Source organism: Pelophylax lessonae (genome assembly GCF_965119305.1).
Source record: "Pelophylax lessonae genome assembly, chromosome: 1".
Lineage (NCBI taxonomy): Eukaryota > Metazoa > Chordata > Amphibia > Anura > Ranidae > Pelophylax > Pelophylax lessonae.
The window spans coordinates 816235851-816252481 of record NC_138768.1 but is presented as its reverse complement, the minus strand read 5'-3'; the positions used below and the strand labels follow the sequence as shown (position 1 = coordinate 816252481).

Below are 16631 nucleotides of genomic sequence, written 5' to 3'. Positions count from 1 at the left end.
TGAACTGGTATCATGATCTTATCATGACTTGTTAGAATTTTCACATTAATTGCCTTTGTTCTGAGAGGCTTTTTGGGATCCAGTGGATAACCTGTACTGTCTTGTGTACATGCATTATTTGCTTATTGAATATACGCTTTTTGATATAATTTTATATGTCTCTATAAATAAATGATATATTTTTTATATATAATATTGTTGTATTTATTTTCATCAGGATCAAAACCCACTTTTAGCCTTCATAGTCCCAATGCCATGTAAGAGACTGTAGAGACCCCAGCATGCTGTGGGATCCTCTCATCCCTCTCTCTTTGTCTTTTCATATATACTTTTAGGGATGTGGCAATAGTGGTACCCTCAGTACGTCTCACTCATCCTTTATACTAATATATTTCTGATGGGTTTTATATAATGGAAAACCAAGAAATTACATTATAAAAAAAAGCGACTGTGGTTTTTCACCAATTCTGGAACTGTGTGTTTGGGGGCAGATATGGATGTATGAGTATGGCGTGATCCTGTACTCCTATTTTATTGTTGTATGCTGATGATGAATGATGAATGTGTTTGGTCAACAATTTGTGTGAAGCAGCCCTCACAAAGTTGACATTTCCTGCTTTGTACCCTCCACATGCCCAACAACTTACAACTTGAATAGTTTTGTTTTTGTTCTCACTGATCATTGCCCGAGCCTGGGACATTTGTCTTTTTTCCGTTCACCCTGCACATACATTTGCTGTTGCATTCTTTCATTTGCCAAGAGTGTGTGTTCCTGATCCACAGGTGTGAGATCTTAAAGCAGAGTTCCGGCTTAGGGGTTGAAATTTAGATAAAAATACCCCCGGGACAGTCAGGGTTAGTACATTCCACAATGGATAGCCTCTGAACTGTCCCGGGTCGCACTTACCTTTTAGAAGAAATGAATATAAATAATGGGCTCCGCGCTTGTGGAATATGCGGACATGGATGAGTGTGTAAGTACTGGACTGCAGCCTCCCTAAATTATAGCCAAAAGACTATAAAAGGTATGATAAAGGGTAAAAGGGAATGGTCTGTCTGGTAATGAGAAACGTGTATAATAGCAATAAATAGATAAAATTAATATAATGATGACAAGGTAAAAGAGAGAGGTAAAAATCTGCAAGAAGTGGTAATGAACTGTATAAATCTAAAAAGGGAATCAAAATGCTACGTGCATATAATGCCTAATAAATTAATAACCTTCAATATGAATTAACAATATGAATCATAAAATGTATAAAAATCTATAATAATGATAAGATAATCCAAGTGCATACGTGACCATAAAAAGTGAATATGGATAAATATAAATAATACAATGGTACAAAGTGTCATAAACTCAAAGTGACAAGTGCATATAGGGCAGTGAGCATGATCTCATGGACTCAAAGTGGCAGGTGAATAAATGTCCAAAATTGGTGTGAAAGTGCACCGATATAGCTTAGTGGCATAAATCAATAAATGAATGGTGATGGTGTATACAACAAAGAAAAGTGTCCAGTGTTGAATAAAAATGCTAAACTGGTGATAAAGTAACTGGGAATATCCGAAAAGTGGTTATTGATTAGTGGATAAGCAGGTAACGGTCTTCGTGTGGATTAAACACAATAGGTGACCCTGTGGTGGGCAGTAAGGTGCTCTGTGTCCCCTCTGGTAAATAGCACACTTACCAGAAATACCCACCCCACACAGGGGTATAGAGCGGGTATAAGTAGTGCTCCAGCAGATGGATCCTATCCTCCTCTATGGGTCCTGGGATGGACGTCTATGAGGATTCCCGAATGGGAGGATTCCTAGGGGAAGCTGGGGTCTGGGGATGTCCCGGTGGTGATGGCTGGTAACTCCAGATATCCGCGGGGTGTCAGTATAGCAGGTGTTCAGGTATAGAAGAAAGGCACATGGTGTTATATTGCCAAACACTGTTTATTTGCACAGTAAAACAGGATTACGGGTACTCACATAAGTTAGGTAGTTAACGAGCGGTGGAAACGAGCGTGTGGAATGCAATGCGGTCCACGACTCACAACAGGAACCGGAAGTGAGGCGACACGCTGTACGCGTTTCGTAATAGTACGTCCTCAGCTGATGTCCAAGTCCAAGGCTGCAGAGGACGCACTATTATGAAACGCGTACGGCGTGTTGCATCACTTCCGGTTCCTGTTGTGAGTCGTGGACCGCATTGCATTCCACACGCTCGTATTCCACCGCTCGTTTACTACCTAACTTATGTGAGTACCCGTAATCCTGTTTTACTGTGCAAATGGTAGATTCTATAGGGGATTGTACGGTCAGATTAAAAAATGTGTGGCAAACTTTAGACTTAACCACTTAGGGCTCATTTACACTTGCTTCAACTGTAACACACAGAAAAGCACCTACCGCTTCAACGTGCTTTTTTATGTGTTTTTTTATGCTTCTGTGATGCTTCGGTAATGCTTTAGTGATGCTTTTTTGAGGCTTTAAAGTGTTAATAAACCCACTACAGTAAAATCAGTCTGTAGATGCAGTAAAACGTGCTTGTTATACTCACTGTGGAACTTAAGGGGTTAATCCTCTGCATTGTGTAAAAAAGCTGTTTGATCCTGTCTTCTCTGATCCTCCCCTTCTTCCACTGTCCCCAATCTAGCTGCTGATATACCAGCGCCTTAGGGGCATCTTGCACATGCTCAGTTTGGTGTATATTGCTAGAGAGTTTTTTTTTTTTTTCTTGGGAGGGTGCATGTGATCAGCAAAGGGCCAATCAGCACTGTCCAGACAGAGGGTCAGGAGTCCTGCATCCTCACAGGACAATCAGGGGAGAATGAAAACTCCTCATACAAGCTTCAAAGCTGAACTCCAGCTTTCTTTTTACTGGAACTGAATGGAATGATCATTTCCAGCAAAGATCATACCTCTGTACCATGCTGCTCTGATGTCTGCAAGATCCACTGATATTGTGGGTTTAGCTGAGGCTTTGTACCATGTGACATTCTGTAAAGTCTGATGTAGACTGAGGGCCTTACAGCAAAATCTCTAGCCTAGAACACACCCCTCTGTAGTCTTTTCAGAGTCTGCAAATGATATAACTTCCTTCATAGCTCTGATGGTGGGTGGGATGGAATCCCACATCCCAATTAGCATTAAATCCTGCCCAGTCACATCTACAGGAAGAGTCCAAACCTCCCAAGTCCCACCTGACAGATCACAGCATCATTCAAAAGGAAAACCATTCATGCACAGCCTGTTCTGACAGCTGCTGGACAGGATTGAATGGATCACAATTAGAATTCAACCCTGCCCAGTTAAAGTTGCAGACCAGTGTGAACAGGAAAAGCCCTGCCCCTCAGATCCCGCCCTACCAGAGCCCTGCCCTCTGTGATGTGATTCATTTACATATGAAGGAAACACCTTCCCCTCTGTAGTCTTGCAGTAAGCCATTATTATTTGGCATGCCGCAAGACAGGAATGACAGTTACACCTGCTTTGAAGACTGAAGAGTGATCTGCATGTGGACCCACCCACATCAACTCCCAGAACTGCTACAAGTGCCTCTCATAGCCCGCCCTGAAACTACAGAGACTCAAAGGATCATGGGACATGTAGTATCAGGACTGGCAATGGAAGGAAACAGGAAGTCAGAGAACTTTGAAATTCAGCCAGGAGAAGGAGTGACATCACAGGCACACAAGGAGTGACATCACAGACATATCACAGGAGAAGGAGTGACATCACAGACACACAAGGAGTGACATCACAGACACATCACAGGAGAAGGAGTGACATCACAGACACACAAACTTGCTTTTTACAGATAAATAAGGTAAGATACAGATAAAATGACAGTGGGGTTGTGATTCATTAACATGCACAATGCACCTGTTTTTTTGGGGAGGAAAAGCTGGAGTTCAGCTTTACCCAGACACTGATAGAAGTCACAAGACTTCTATATACTGCTGATGAGAAAAGGTATTTAGCTGTTTATATTTACTAAAATAATTGCATTTCCATGTTCTGTGTACTGTGGGAGACCAGATATAGTGAATGCAGGCTCCTGGGTCTAGTAACACTTTAACCACTTGCCGACCGCTCACAGTAATATTACTTAGGCAGGTCGGCTCCCCGAGGTCCAGGGACATAGCCCTACATCGCTGGACTCCTAGTGGTCTCGGCGGCGACACAGCGGGAGTCGGGCCGGAGCCGCCTCTTTTCCCCAATTGTCTGGGAAAGTGTGAGAAGATCCTCCCGCTTGTGTAAACAAAGCAGGCGGATCTTCTCTGTGACAGACAGGGACAGAACACAGGATTCAGCATAGCTGAACCTGCAAACTCTGTCTGTCCCCCCACACACGTCAGTAAGCATGAGTCATACATTTAACCCCTTGATCACCAACAGTGTTAACCCCATCCCTGCCAGTGTCATTATTACAGTAACAGTGCATATTTTTAGCACTGATTACTGTATTAATGTCACTGGTCCCCCCAAAAGTGTCAGAAATGTCAGTTAGGTGTCCGATCTGTCCACTGCAATGTTACAGTCCCGCAAAAAATCGCAGATCGCCGCCATTACTAGTATACAAATAACAAACAATAAAAATGACTTTCCCGTAGTTAGTAAATCGATAACTTTTGTGCAAACAAATCAAAATACGCTTATTGCGATTTTTTTTTACCAAAAATATGTAGCAGAAAACAAATTGGCCTAAAATGTAAAAAAAAAATTGTTTTTTTAATTTTTTTTGTGAATGTTATATATCAGAATGTGAAAAATATTGTTTTTTTTTTTCAAAAATTAAAAATCGCACAGGTGATCCAATACCACCAAAAGAAAGCCCTATTTGTGGGGGGAAAAAAGACGTAAATTTTGTTTGAGTACAGCATCGCACAACCGCACAATTGTTCGTTAAAATAACGCAGTGCCGAATCGCAAAATATGGCCTGGTCAGGAATGGGGTAAAATCTTTCGGTCTTAAAGTGGATAAAAATATGCTCATTGAGTACTTTTTTGTCAAAGACTTGTAGCTAAATACATTTTGGCCTAAATATATGACAAAAATTGAGTATATTGGATATTTTTTAACAGTCAAAGTATAAAATGTCATTTTTTTGCAAAATTTTCGCACTTTTTTATTAATATCGCAAAAAATAAAAAACGCAGAGGTGATCAAATACCACAAAAAGAAAGCTCTGTTTGTGGAAAAAAAGGACGTAAATTTTGTTTGGGTACAGCATTGTATGACCGCGCAATTGTCAAAGTCACGTGCCAAGTTAAAAAAAGTGGCCTGGTCATTGAGCAGCAAAATCTTCCAGTCTTAAAGTGGTTAACCGCTTGCCAACCAGCCGCCATAGTTTTACTGTGGCAGGTCAGCTCTGTCTCGCCAAATGACGTACCTGTACGCTGCTTCGCGGGACCAATAGCGGGTGCACGCATGTACGCCCATTCCCCACAGGGGGTGCTGATCAGCGGGTCCGCTCAGTTTGTTGCACTATAATGATATTATGCAGCCTGATTGGTTGCTAGGACACCAGTGGTATCCAGACAGTGCACCTTAGCAACCAGTGGTATTGTGTGGCTGAGCCTAATTAAATGCCAGGACATGAATTGCTAGGATGTCAAGTCAAGCCTGACTCGCTGTTGGGCATCAGCGGCTTTGGGCCAGTGGAGTCCCTGCAACAAATGATGTTGTGCAGTCAATAGAGATTGGTTGCTAGGAATCTAGTGTTGTCTGAATGCTGCCATCCTTGTAACCAGTGGCATTGTGTGGCTGAGCATGATAGGTTGACAGGACATTGGTTGCTAGGACGTCAATTCAAGCCGGATTCGCTGCTAGGGCACCAGATGCTTAGGGCCATTGGAGTCCCAGTGGTCTCTGGGATACCAGCGTCCTAGCAACCAATAATATTTTGCAACCGATCCTGATTGGTTGCTAGTACACCACTGGTGTCCTGACAGTGCATCCTTGCAACCAGTGGTATTGTGTGGCTAAGCCTGAGTGAATGCCAGGACATGGGTTTCTAGGACATTAAGTCAAGCCTGATTCGCTGCTGGGGCATCAGCAGCTTTGGGCCACCGGAGTCCCAGCAACCAATGATGTTGTAAAGTCAATAGTGATTGGTTGCTAGGAAACCAGCGGTGTCAGAATGGTGCCATCCAATAACCAGTGGCATTGTGTGGCATGGGTTGCTAGGACATCAAGTCAAGCCTGATTGGTTGCAAAGAGACCAACAGCTTTGGGCCACTGGAATCCCAGTAACCAATGATGTTGTGCAGCTGAGCTTTATTGGTTTCTAGGACTCCAGCAGCCTATGGGCCACCAGCGTCCTAGCAACTAATGACATTGCGCAGCTAAGCCTGATTGGTTGCTGGTGGCTTTGGTATGGTGACGTCATAGCAACCAATGATGTTATGCGTCTGCGTATAATTTGTTGCTTGGACAGGGGAGATCTCGAGGCTGCCAGCGTTTTAGCAACCGTTGATGTAATATTGGATTTGGAGTATTCAAAATCTACTAATATCTAATCATTTCATATTATTGTGTAAGAATTGTCCGCTTATATCAATAAATGGATGTATACCTGCTATTATTTACGCCAGTATTAATGATTTATTATTGTTAATAATAAAATATGAATAGAAATGTGATTGTATTGGTAGTAAAATGTGTTCTGATCACTTCATTCATGAAGATCTGGTCATGGAAATGACAGCTAGGCTTTTTTTTCTTTGGTTTCGCCCGCCCGCTCGTCTTTCATGCTAACACTTTGCCGTGCCACACTATAAACAAACAGCATTTACTATTGGTGCTGCTACATTCCGTCACCTAGGGCACGGCGCACCTCATTGGTTTCTCAAGCTGTCAATATTCCAAGCGCACCCACCCCCTCCTCGTGTGTCACAAGAAAGTGGGCGGGTCTCTTATCTATCGGCAGCATCTGTTGGCTGCATGAAATTCCTCTACAGAGAGCCTATGGCGATCCCATTGGCTCAGGCTGTTCCTTAGCCGGGCCGCCCACTTTCATTGTTACGTCACAAGGAGACAAGGCGGTGTCAGGATTGGGCAGCGGCCTGAAATGGGACGCGGCGGTTGGCTGGGAGAGCCGCTCGTCACCTTTCGGTGGGCGGGGCTGGAAGTAGGCGAGCTGTGGGAGCAGTCACTGGGCATGAATTGTGTTTGCTGCTGAGCTGTCAGTTGAATTGCCGTGCTTCTTGCGCCCGCCCTGATCGTGTTTTTTTTTTCTACGATTCTTCTTCTTTTTCTATGATGATTGGTGCTCTTCCTGGATGAACATTATTACCCAGAATGCACAGGACTGTGGGCATGTAGCTGCCAGCTAGTGTTGTCAACCCCTCCCCCCTCTGTATCCAAGATGGCGGTCCAGGAATCAGCTGCTCAGCTCTCAATGGCTCTGAAGGTTGAGGAGTACCCAACTTTAAAGGTGTGTCATGCTGTGCAGTGCCAGGGGCCAGGGAGGAGAGCAGGGGCTGCAGGGTGCTCACAAGGGGGGTATGTACCCACATGGCTCTGCCTGGAGGGCAGCCTATCCATCTCTAAGAACAATGTATAGAAGGGCATCTCCCTATAGAGGAAGGGGCTGCCTCTTTCTGGTGGAGGATGGGCTCCATGGGGGTGTCACCAGCCTATCAGTAGGTGCTGCCTCTTACTGGTGGAGTATGGCATCTGTAAGGGTTGTTGCCTGCTTTTAATAGGGTGATATTTCTTATGGGTGGAGTATGGTGTCTGTAGGGGGCGTCGCTTGCATATAAGTGGATGCTGCCACTTTTTGGTTGTGTATGACACCCATAGGGGGTGTCCCCTGCTACTCATAGGGTTCTGCGCCTTTCTGGTGCAGTATGGTGTCTGTAGGGGGTGTCACCTGCTTATCCTAGGGTGCTGCCTCTTCCTGGTGAAGTATGGCATCTATAGGGGGCCCCAACCTGTTTATAAGTGGGCGCTGCCCCTTTTTGGTGGAGTATGGCATCTGTAGGGGGCGTCGCCTGCTTACAATAGGGTGCTGTCTCTTATTGGTGGAGTATGGCAAACATAGGGGGCATCACTGGCATATAAGTAGGGGCTGCACCTTTTTGATGGAGTATGGCATCTGAAGGGGGCGTCGCCTGCTTACAATAGGGTGCTGTCTCTTATTGGTGGAGTATGGCAACCATAGGGGGAGTCACTGGCATATAAGTGGGTGCTGTGCCTTTCTGATGGAGTATGATCTCTGTAGGGGGTGACGTCTGCTTATAGATTTGTGATGGAGTATGGCACCTATAGGGGACGTCATCTGTTTATAAGTGGGTGCTGCACTTTTGTGTTGGAGTATGGCACCCATGGGGGGCATCACCAGCTTATAAGTGGGTGCTGACCCTTTGTGTTGGAGTATGGCAACCATAGGAAGAGTCACTGGCATATAAGTGGGTGCTGCACCTTTCTGATGGAGTATGGCATCTGTAGGGGGCGTCGCCTACTTACAATAGGGTGCTGTCGCTTATTGGTGAAGTATGGAAACCATAGGGGGAGTCACTGGTATATAAGTAGGGGCTGCACCTTTCTGATGGAGTATGGCACCCATGGGGGGCATCACCAGCTTATAAGTGGGTGCTGACCCTTTGTGTTGGAGTATGGCAACCATAGGGGGAGTCACTGGCATATAAGTAGGGGCTGCGCCTTTCTGATGGAGTATGATCTCTGTAGGGGGCGGCGTCTGCTTATAAATTTGTGCTGCCCCTTTTTGATGGAGTATGGCACCTATAGGGGCGTCATCTGTTTATAAGTTGGTGCTGCACCTTTTTGTTGGAGTATGGCACCCATAGGGGGCGTCATCTGTTTATAAGTGGTTGCTGCACTTTTTTGTTGGAGTATGGCACCCATGGGGGGCATCACCAGCTTATAAGTGGGTGCTGACCCTTTCTGGTGGAGTATGGCACCCGTAGGGGGCGTCGCCTTCTTATAATCTGATGCTGCTTCTTTCTGGCGGACCATGCCCTCTGTGGTGCTGAATACTCCACCAGGGATGTCAACAGGTTATAAGTAGGGGCAGCCTCTTTCTGGTAAAGGATGACACTTGTAGGGGTGTCAACTGCTTATAATAGGGTACTAGCTGTTTTTGGTGGAGTATGGTGTCTGTAGGGGACATTACCTGCCTATAATAGGGTGCTGCCTCTTTTTGGTGGAGTATGGCACCCATAGGGGGTGCCACCTGCCTATAATAGGGTGCTTTTTGGTGGAGTATGGCCTCTATAGTGCTGATACTCCACCAGGGGTGTCACCCACTTCTTAGTAGGTGGTGCGGTTTTCTGGTGGGGTATGGCGTCTGTAGGGGGTGATGCCTGCTTATATTAGGGTGCTGCTTATTTCCGTGGGGTATAGCATCTGTAGGGGGCAGCACCTGCTTATAATAGGGTGATGCCTCTATCTGGTGCAGTATGGTGTCTGAAGGGGGCATAACTTGCGTATTATAGGGTGCTGCCTCTTTATGGTGAAGTATGGCTCCCATAGGGGACATCACCTGCATATAATAGGTTTCTGCCTCTTTCTGGTGGACTATGGCCTCTATCGTGCTGATACTCCACCATGGTTGGCACCAGCCTATGAGTAGGGGCTGCCCCTTTCTAATGGAGTATGGTGTCTGTAGGGGGTGTCACCTGCTTTTAATAGGGTGCTGCTTCTTTCTGGTGGAGTATGGTGTCTGAAGGGGGCATCACCTGCGTATTATAGGGTGCTGCCTCTTTTTGGTGAAGTATGGCACCCATAGGGAACATCACCTGCATATAATAGGGTGATGCCTCTTTCTGGTGCAGTATGGTGCCTGAAGGGGGCATCACCTGTATATAATAGGTTTCTGCCTCTTTCTGGTGGACTATGGCCTCTATCGTGCTGATACTCCACCAGGGGTGGCACCAGCCTATGAGTAGGGGCTGCCCCTTTCTAATGGAGTATGGTGTCTGTAGCGGGGTATCGCCTGCTTTTAATAGGGTGCTGCTTCTTTCTGGTGGAGTATGGTGTCTTTGTGGGTGATGCTCCTTTTATTATATCCAGGGTTCTTCCCGGTAATACGTAGGTGCTGTCACTTTCTGGTGGAGTATGGCGTATGTAGGAGCGTCTGCTTTTAATAGGGTACTGTCTCTTTATGGTGGAGTATGGCACCCATAGCGGGCTTCACCTGCTTATAATAGGGTGCTGCCTCTTTATTATATGGTGGAGTATGATGTCTGTAGGGGGCATCACATTATAATAGGGTGCTACCCCATTGTCATGTTCAGTGTGGCACAAGTGGGAACAAAACTCCATATAATAGGGTGCTGTCTCTTCGAGAAAATTATAGGGGGTGGCATGCCTTGTATTAGGGTGCTGCCTCTTTCTGGTATAGTGTGGCATTTGAGGATGATATTCCTTTTATTAGGGTTCTGTTCTTTTCTGGTGGATTATGACATCTCTCGGGGTGGCCCTCCTTGCAGTAGAGTGCTGCCCATTTCTGGTGAAGTATGACGTCTGTGGGTGGTGTCGCCCGCCTATAAGAGGGTGTTGCTTCATCATGAGGTAACAAGGTGCCTATAGGGGTGACGCTCCTTATGATAGGGTGGTGGCAAATGTTTTTTGTAGGGGGGTGTCATCTTCATACAATATGGTGCTACCTCTTTCTGGTGGAGAATGCCATCTGTAGGGGGTGTCATCTGCATAAATTAGGGTGCTGCCTCTTTGCAGGATGTGGGAACAAGGGGAGTAGCACTCTGTGTTATAGGGTGATACCTCAATAGCAATTTCTAGGGGGTGACACCACGTGCTGTCACTTTATCGTGAAGTATGGTATCTTTAGAGGTGTCACCTTCTTATAATAGGGTGCTGTTGCTTTCTGGTGGTGTATGGCATCTGTAGGGAGTGCCACCAGCTTATAAGAGGGTGCTGAACCTTTTTCCTGTAAAATGTGGCACCAGTAGGAGTAAAATTGCCATAGGGGCAGCATCCCATTCTATGAAATCTCTAGGGGTATGACATCTGTAGGGGGTGTGACATCTGTAGGGGGTGTCACCGACTTATATTAGGGTGCTGCTGCTTTCAGGTGTAGTATGGCATTTGCAGGGGTATTGTTTGTTTATAATAAGCTGCTGACCCTTTTCAGGTAAAATGTGGCACCAATGGGAGTAACACTCCATATAATAGGGTGCTGCTTCTTTCTGATGAAGCCTGGCATCTGTGGGAGTGTCTTCTTCCTAGAAGTGGGTGCTTCCACCTTCTGGTGCAGTATGGAATCTGGATGGCACCCATTCTACTACCATGCCGCTCCTTTCTGGAGGAGTGTGACATCTCTAGGGGTTAGCATTCTTTGTAATAGTATGCTGCCCTCGGTATGGGAGTTGCGAGGGATGGCACCCATACTTTTTATCATGGTGCTCCTTTCTGGTGGAATATGGCATGATTGTAGGGAAGGTGGGGAGGGGGGTGATTTCAGGATTTTAGCACCAGCTTCCTTTCCTGGTGTAGTGTAGAATCCATAAAGAGCGGCACCTCATGAGGTTGGTGCTGCCACATTTTTTTTGTGCACCATTGTCGCTGTAGGGGTGGCACTCTTCATACCTATAGGCTCTTTCCTCCTCGTGTTCTTTGGCATCTATTGTAGTTGTGGCCCTTGATAACAAAGTACTGCCCCATTACCGGCCATGACGATTTTGGTAAGTGGCATTCTTTATGGTATGGTGTCCATAGGTGCTCCTCTATTTCTGATGGACTGTAGCATCTAAAAGGGTAAATGTGCTTGATAAGGGGGTGTTTCATATTAAGTGGATGGCACTCGCATATATGGGGGTGCCTGGCTCTTTACTGCAAAGTCTGGTATATGACCGATTGGCATTCTTTTTATATTATGCTGCCTCCAACTGATATCTAAGAAACTGGCACATGTTATGATATTCCCATTTGTTGGATCAGTATGGCATTTATGGAGGAAGCCATTGCCTGCCATAGAGTGTGGTAGGCATCCTGGCAATATTATGTTCAGCCTATGCCATAGGTGATGGTACTGTCTGGTGGAGGATTGTGTTAATAAGAGATGACCTCTACTTATAATATGACATATGTTTTGTCAGTAGAGGATGACACCTCTATGAATGTTTATTTTAGGTATTTGTATAGCGCCATCAATGTATGCAGCTATTTATCATGGTTCTCCATGGTCCCTACCTTCAAGGAGCTTACAATCTAAAGTCCCTAACTCACATTCATACATACACATACTAGGGCCAATTTAGACAGGAGCCAATTAAACTACCAGCATGTCTTCGGAGTGTGGGCAGAAACAGGAATACCCGGATGAGACCCACACAGGGACAGGGAGAACATGCAAACTCTATGCAGGTAGTGCTGTGGTTGGGATTCAAACCAACAACCCTGCTGCTAGGCAGAAATGGTAACCACTTAACCACTGTGCTGCCCTTAGTATGCTAACTCTGGCATTCCTGTGGCTGGTAGGTATTGCCCCTTATTAATGGAGTATCTGTGGGAGGCTGCTTACGTTTTATAACAGAGCGATGTCTAATGTGTTTCCAGTGGAGTACAGTTCTATATAGAAGAAGCTGAACTCTTAAACAAAAGGACATATCTAAGAGATGCTTGGACTTCAACAGTTATTTCTTACAGTGCCTTGCAAAAGTATTCGGCCCCCTTGAACTTTGCGACCTTTTGCCACATTTCAGGCTTCAAACGTAAAGATATAAAACTGTAATTTTTTGTGAAGAATCAACAACAAGTGGGACACAATCATGAAGTGGAACGAAATTTATTGGATATTTCAAACTTTTTTAACAAATAAAAAACTGAAAAATTGGGAGTGCAAAATTATTCAGCCCCCTTAAGTTAATACTTTGTAGCGCCACCTTTTGCTGCGATTACAGCTGTAAGTCGCTTGGGGTATGTCTCTATCAGTTTTGCACATCGAGAGACTGAAATTTTTGCCCATTCCTCCTTGCAAAACAGCTCGAGCTCAGTGAGGTTGGATGGAGAGCGTTTGTGAACAGCAGTTTTCAGTTCTTTCCACAGATTCTCGATTGCATTCAGGTCCGGACTTTGACTTGGCCATTCTAACACCTGGATATGTTTATTTGTGAACCATTCCATTGTAGATTTTGCTTTATGTTTTGGATCATTGTCTTGTTGGAAGACAAATCTCCGTCCCAGTCTCAGGTCTTTTGCAGACTCCATCAGGTTTTCTTCCAGAATGGTCCTTTATTTTGGCTCCATCCATCTTCCCATCAATATTAACCATCTTCCCTGTCCCTGATGAAGAAAAGCAGGCCCAAACCATGATGCTGCCACCACCATGTTTGACAGTGGGGATGGTGTGTTCAGGGTGATGAGCTGTGTTGCTTTTACGCCAAACATAACGTTTGGCATTGTTGCCAAAACGTTCGATTTTGGTTTCCTCTGACCAGAGCACCTTCTTCCACATGTTTGTTGTGTCTCCCAGGTGGCTTGTGGCAAACTTTAAACAACACTTTTTTTATGGATATCTTTAAGAAATGGCTTTCTTCTTGCCACTCTTCCATAAAAGCCAGATTTGTGCAGTATACGACTGATTGTTGTCCTATGGACAGAGTCTCCCACCTCAGCTGTAGATCTCTGCAGTTCATCCAGAGTGATCATGGGCCTCTTGGCTGCATCTCTGATCAGTCTTCTCCTTGTATGAGCTGAAAGTTTAGAGGGACGGCCAGGTCTTCGTAGATTTGCAGTCGTCTGATACTCCTTCCATTTCAATATTATCGCTTGCACAGTGCTCCTTGGGATGTTTAAAGCATGGGAAATCTTTTTGTATCCAAATCCGGCTTTAAACTTCTCCACAACAGTATCTCGGACCTGCCTGGTGTGTTCCTTGTTCTTCATGATGCTCTCTGCGCTTTAAACGGACTTCTGAGACTATCACAGTGCAGGTGCATTTATACAGAGACTTGATTACACACAGGTGGATTCTATTTATCATCATTAGTCATTTAGGTCAACATTGGATCATTCAGAGATCCTCACTGAACTTCTGGAGAGAGTTTGCTGCACTGAAAGTAAAGGGGCTGAATAATTTTGCACGCCCAATATTTCAGTTTTTTAAGTGTTAACAAAGTTTGAAATATCCAATAAATTTTGTTCCACTTCATGATTGTGTCCCACTTGTTGATTCTTCACAAAAAATTACAGTTTTATATCTTTATGTTTTGAAGCCTGAAATGTGGCAAAAGGTTGAAAAGTTCAAGGGGGCCGAATACTTTCGCAAGGTACTGTAAGAGCAGTTAAGGAATTTGGCAAGCTTACTGGCTCTGAAGAGGCAGCTCACATGAAACAAGGCTTCCTTCCAATGCAGCCATTCTCATCCATGGTTCCTTGGAGCTCGTCCAGAGGTTGCTAGGGGTTCCTTGAGCTGTTGCTGGTTTTACTTTCTGTCTGATGGTATCTACATAATTCCAGGTCTGGCAGCACTTGGCAGAGCGGACACCAATGATTTTTAACACGAAGGGTGACATTCTGACCACTATTGTAAGGAGCAAATTGTTCCCACTGACCACCAATGAATTCATTTTTGCAGGGTTCCCTCTAATCTAATCTATCAAGGGTTCCTCTGGGGTAAAAAGTTTGAGAAATATTGTTCCAGTGGGTACCCAGAATGTGACTATTGTACCCAAAATATGATATTATGCCCTGATGAAGGGTGAGTGGTTTGCCCTCTGCCGCATCAACTGTTTTATGCAATCTTAAGCCCCGTACACACGTACCGATGGTCGGCTTACAAATGTTCCTCTTTTCTCCCCGGGATGTCGGTGTCTGCTGAAAAGTGCAAAGACAGCACAAGGACAGCACAAGAATTTTGTCCGCCGACTGCAGAAGTGATGTCATGTAATGGTTAACTTTCCCTGTGTTTTCTATTTTCTGAGCATGCCCAGTCTTGCAAATCTGCGGTCTGTCGGCCGAATTGTGTACTGACAGGCGAACAATCGTCCGTTCTGGTGTCGGCATACAAATATTTTCATGTTTGCACGAAAGACTTTTGTCCGCGGATTGTGCGCAGACATCTGTCGGAGGCACCATACTAACACGCGTACAATCGGCAGATCCTTCGTCCACCGACGTTTGTATGCCGACGATCGGTACGTGTGTACGGGCCTTTACTAGTAATCGATTTCACCTTATACCATTTGGCCAGGTGCCCCTTCATTTCGTCTATACTTTGACCCTCTTACAAAAGGGTGATTTAGGTGGCATGTGCCATTTATATTAAATACATCCAGTCAAAATATGGTGGTGAACCATTGCTTTTGCAGTATTGTCTTCTACTTCTAAAACAATTCTACTCTCTAAAAATAAATAAATGCAGTGCCTGTAATGTAGGATCTTAGGTGATCTGGGCCTGGTGGCCATTGTTAATGATGGAGAATGTAACATTCTACAGTGATTACCAAAACAGAAGGTGAGGCGAAATCTTTCAAAGGGGTCACCTGTTCGTTGACAATGGTCTCATGGCCCGTACACACTGTCCGAAAATCGGAAAACAGATCATCTGTTTTTCTTTGCATGCTAGTCGCATGTCGAAAATGAAGAGTTTACTAAAGTTACGAAAATACTCGTACCACAGAATAAAAAATCGGAAGTGATGTCACGTGTTGTATTGTATTTTTGAATGATAACTGTACTGATTAAATTAAAATTGTACGATCGTTGTGTCATCTCATCGTTTGTTTAGGTGCTGACTGTTTTTGAAACTTAGAGGGATGACGTCATTGCACCCTCCATGTAACAGTGTTTGGGCCTAGTGATTGGCCGGCAATGTTCTCTTGTTGTCTCTGCTGCATTTTCTCCACTATCGAAGCTCCAGTGTTCACTGGTTTTACAGCATAGAAGAACTACTTTATGGCACCCTCTATGTGACAATGGGCATAGTGATCAATACAACCATCAGTCCCTCCCCTCAAGCCAGGGTGCTAGGTGTAATCCTGGACTCTGCTCTGTCCTTTCAGCCCCAAATCCAATTGCTGTCCAAATCTTGCAGACTTAACCTCCGTAACATCTCTAAAATACGCCCCTTTTTAATTGTTAAAACCACCAAGCAATGTATTCACTCCTTTGTTATCTCTCGCCTAGACTATTGTAACTCCCCCCCCTCATTGGTCTATCTCTTTGCAGGCTATCCCCTCTTCAGTCTGTCATGAATGCCGCTATCAGACTCCTCCACCTTACCAACCACTCAGTTTCTGCCACCCCTCTCCGCCAATCCCTCCACTGGCTTCCCATTGCCCAACTAATAAAATTCAGAACATTAACCATAACCTACACAGCCATTTACTATTCTGCCCTGATCTACATCACCAATCTTGTCTCCAATTATCACCCAAACTGTCCTCTCCTCTCCAGACCTTCTACTCTCTAGCTCCCTTGTCTTCTCCTCCCATGCTCATCTCCTGGGCTTCTCCAGAGACTCTCCCATCCTCTGGAACTTACTACCCCAATCTGTCCTGCTGTCTCCTACTCTATCCGCTTTTAGACGATCCCTGAAAATTAATTTCTTCAGGGTAGTCTATCCTTCCTTCAGCTAAAAAACAATTTCCCCCACCAGTTCATCCCCAGTTACCTTTTGTACCCCCAGCTGCTCCCTATTCGATCGTAA

At 44.9% G+C, this 16631-nt stretch overlaps 1 protein-coding gene across 1 annotated transcript in view; it reads left to right on the top strand.

The window, feature by feature from the left end:
* Positions 1-7080: 7080 nt before the first annotated feature.
* MAEA (macrophage erythroblast attacher, E3 ubiquitin ligase) overlaps positions 7081-16631 on the top strand; it is a 168856-nt gene continuing 159305 nt past the window's right edge. The window contains exon 1 of the mRNA XM_082247533.1: positions 7081-7433. Coding sequence (XP_082103659.1) covers positions 7365-7433 — 69 coding nt within the window. The 5' untranslated portion in view covers positions 7081-7364. The remainder of the gene's footprint in view (positions 7434-16631) is intronic.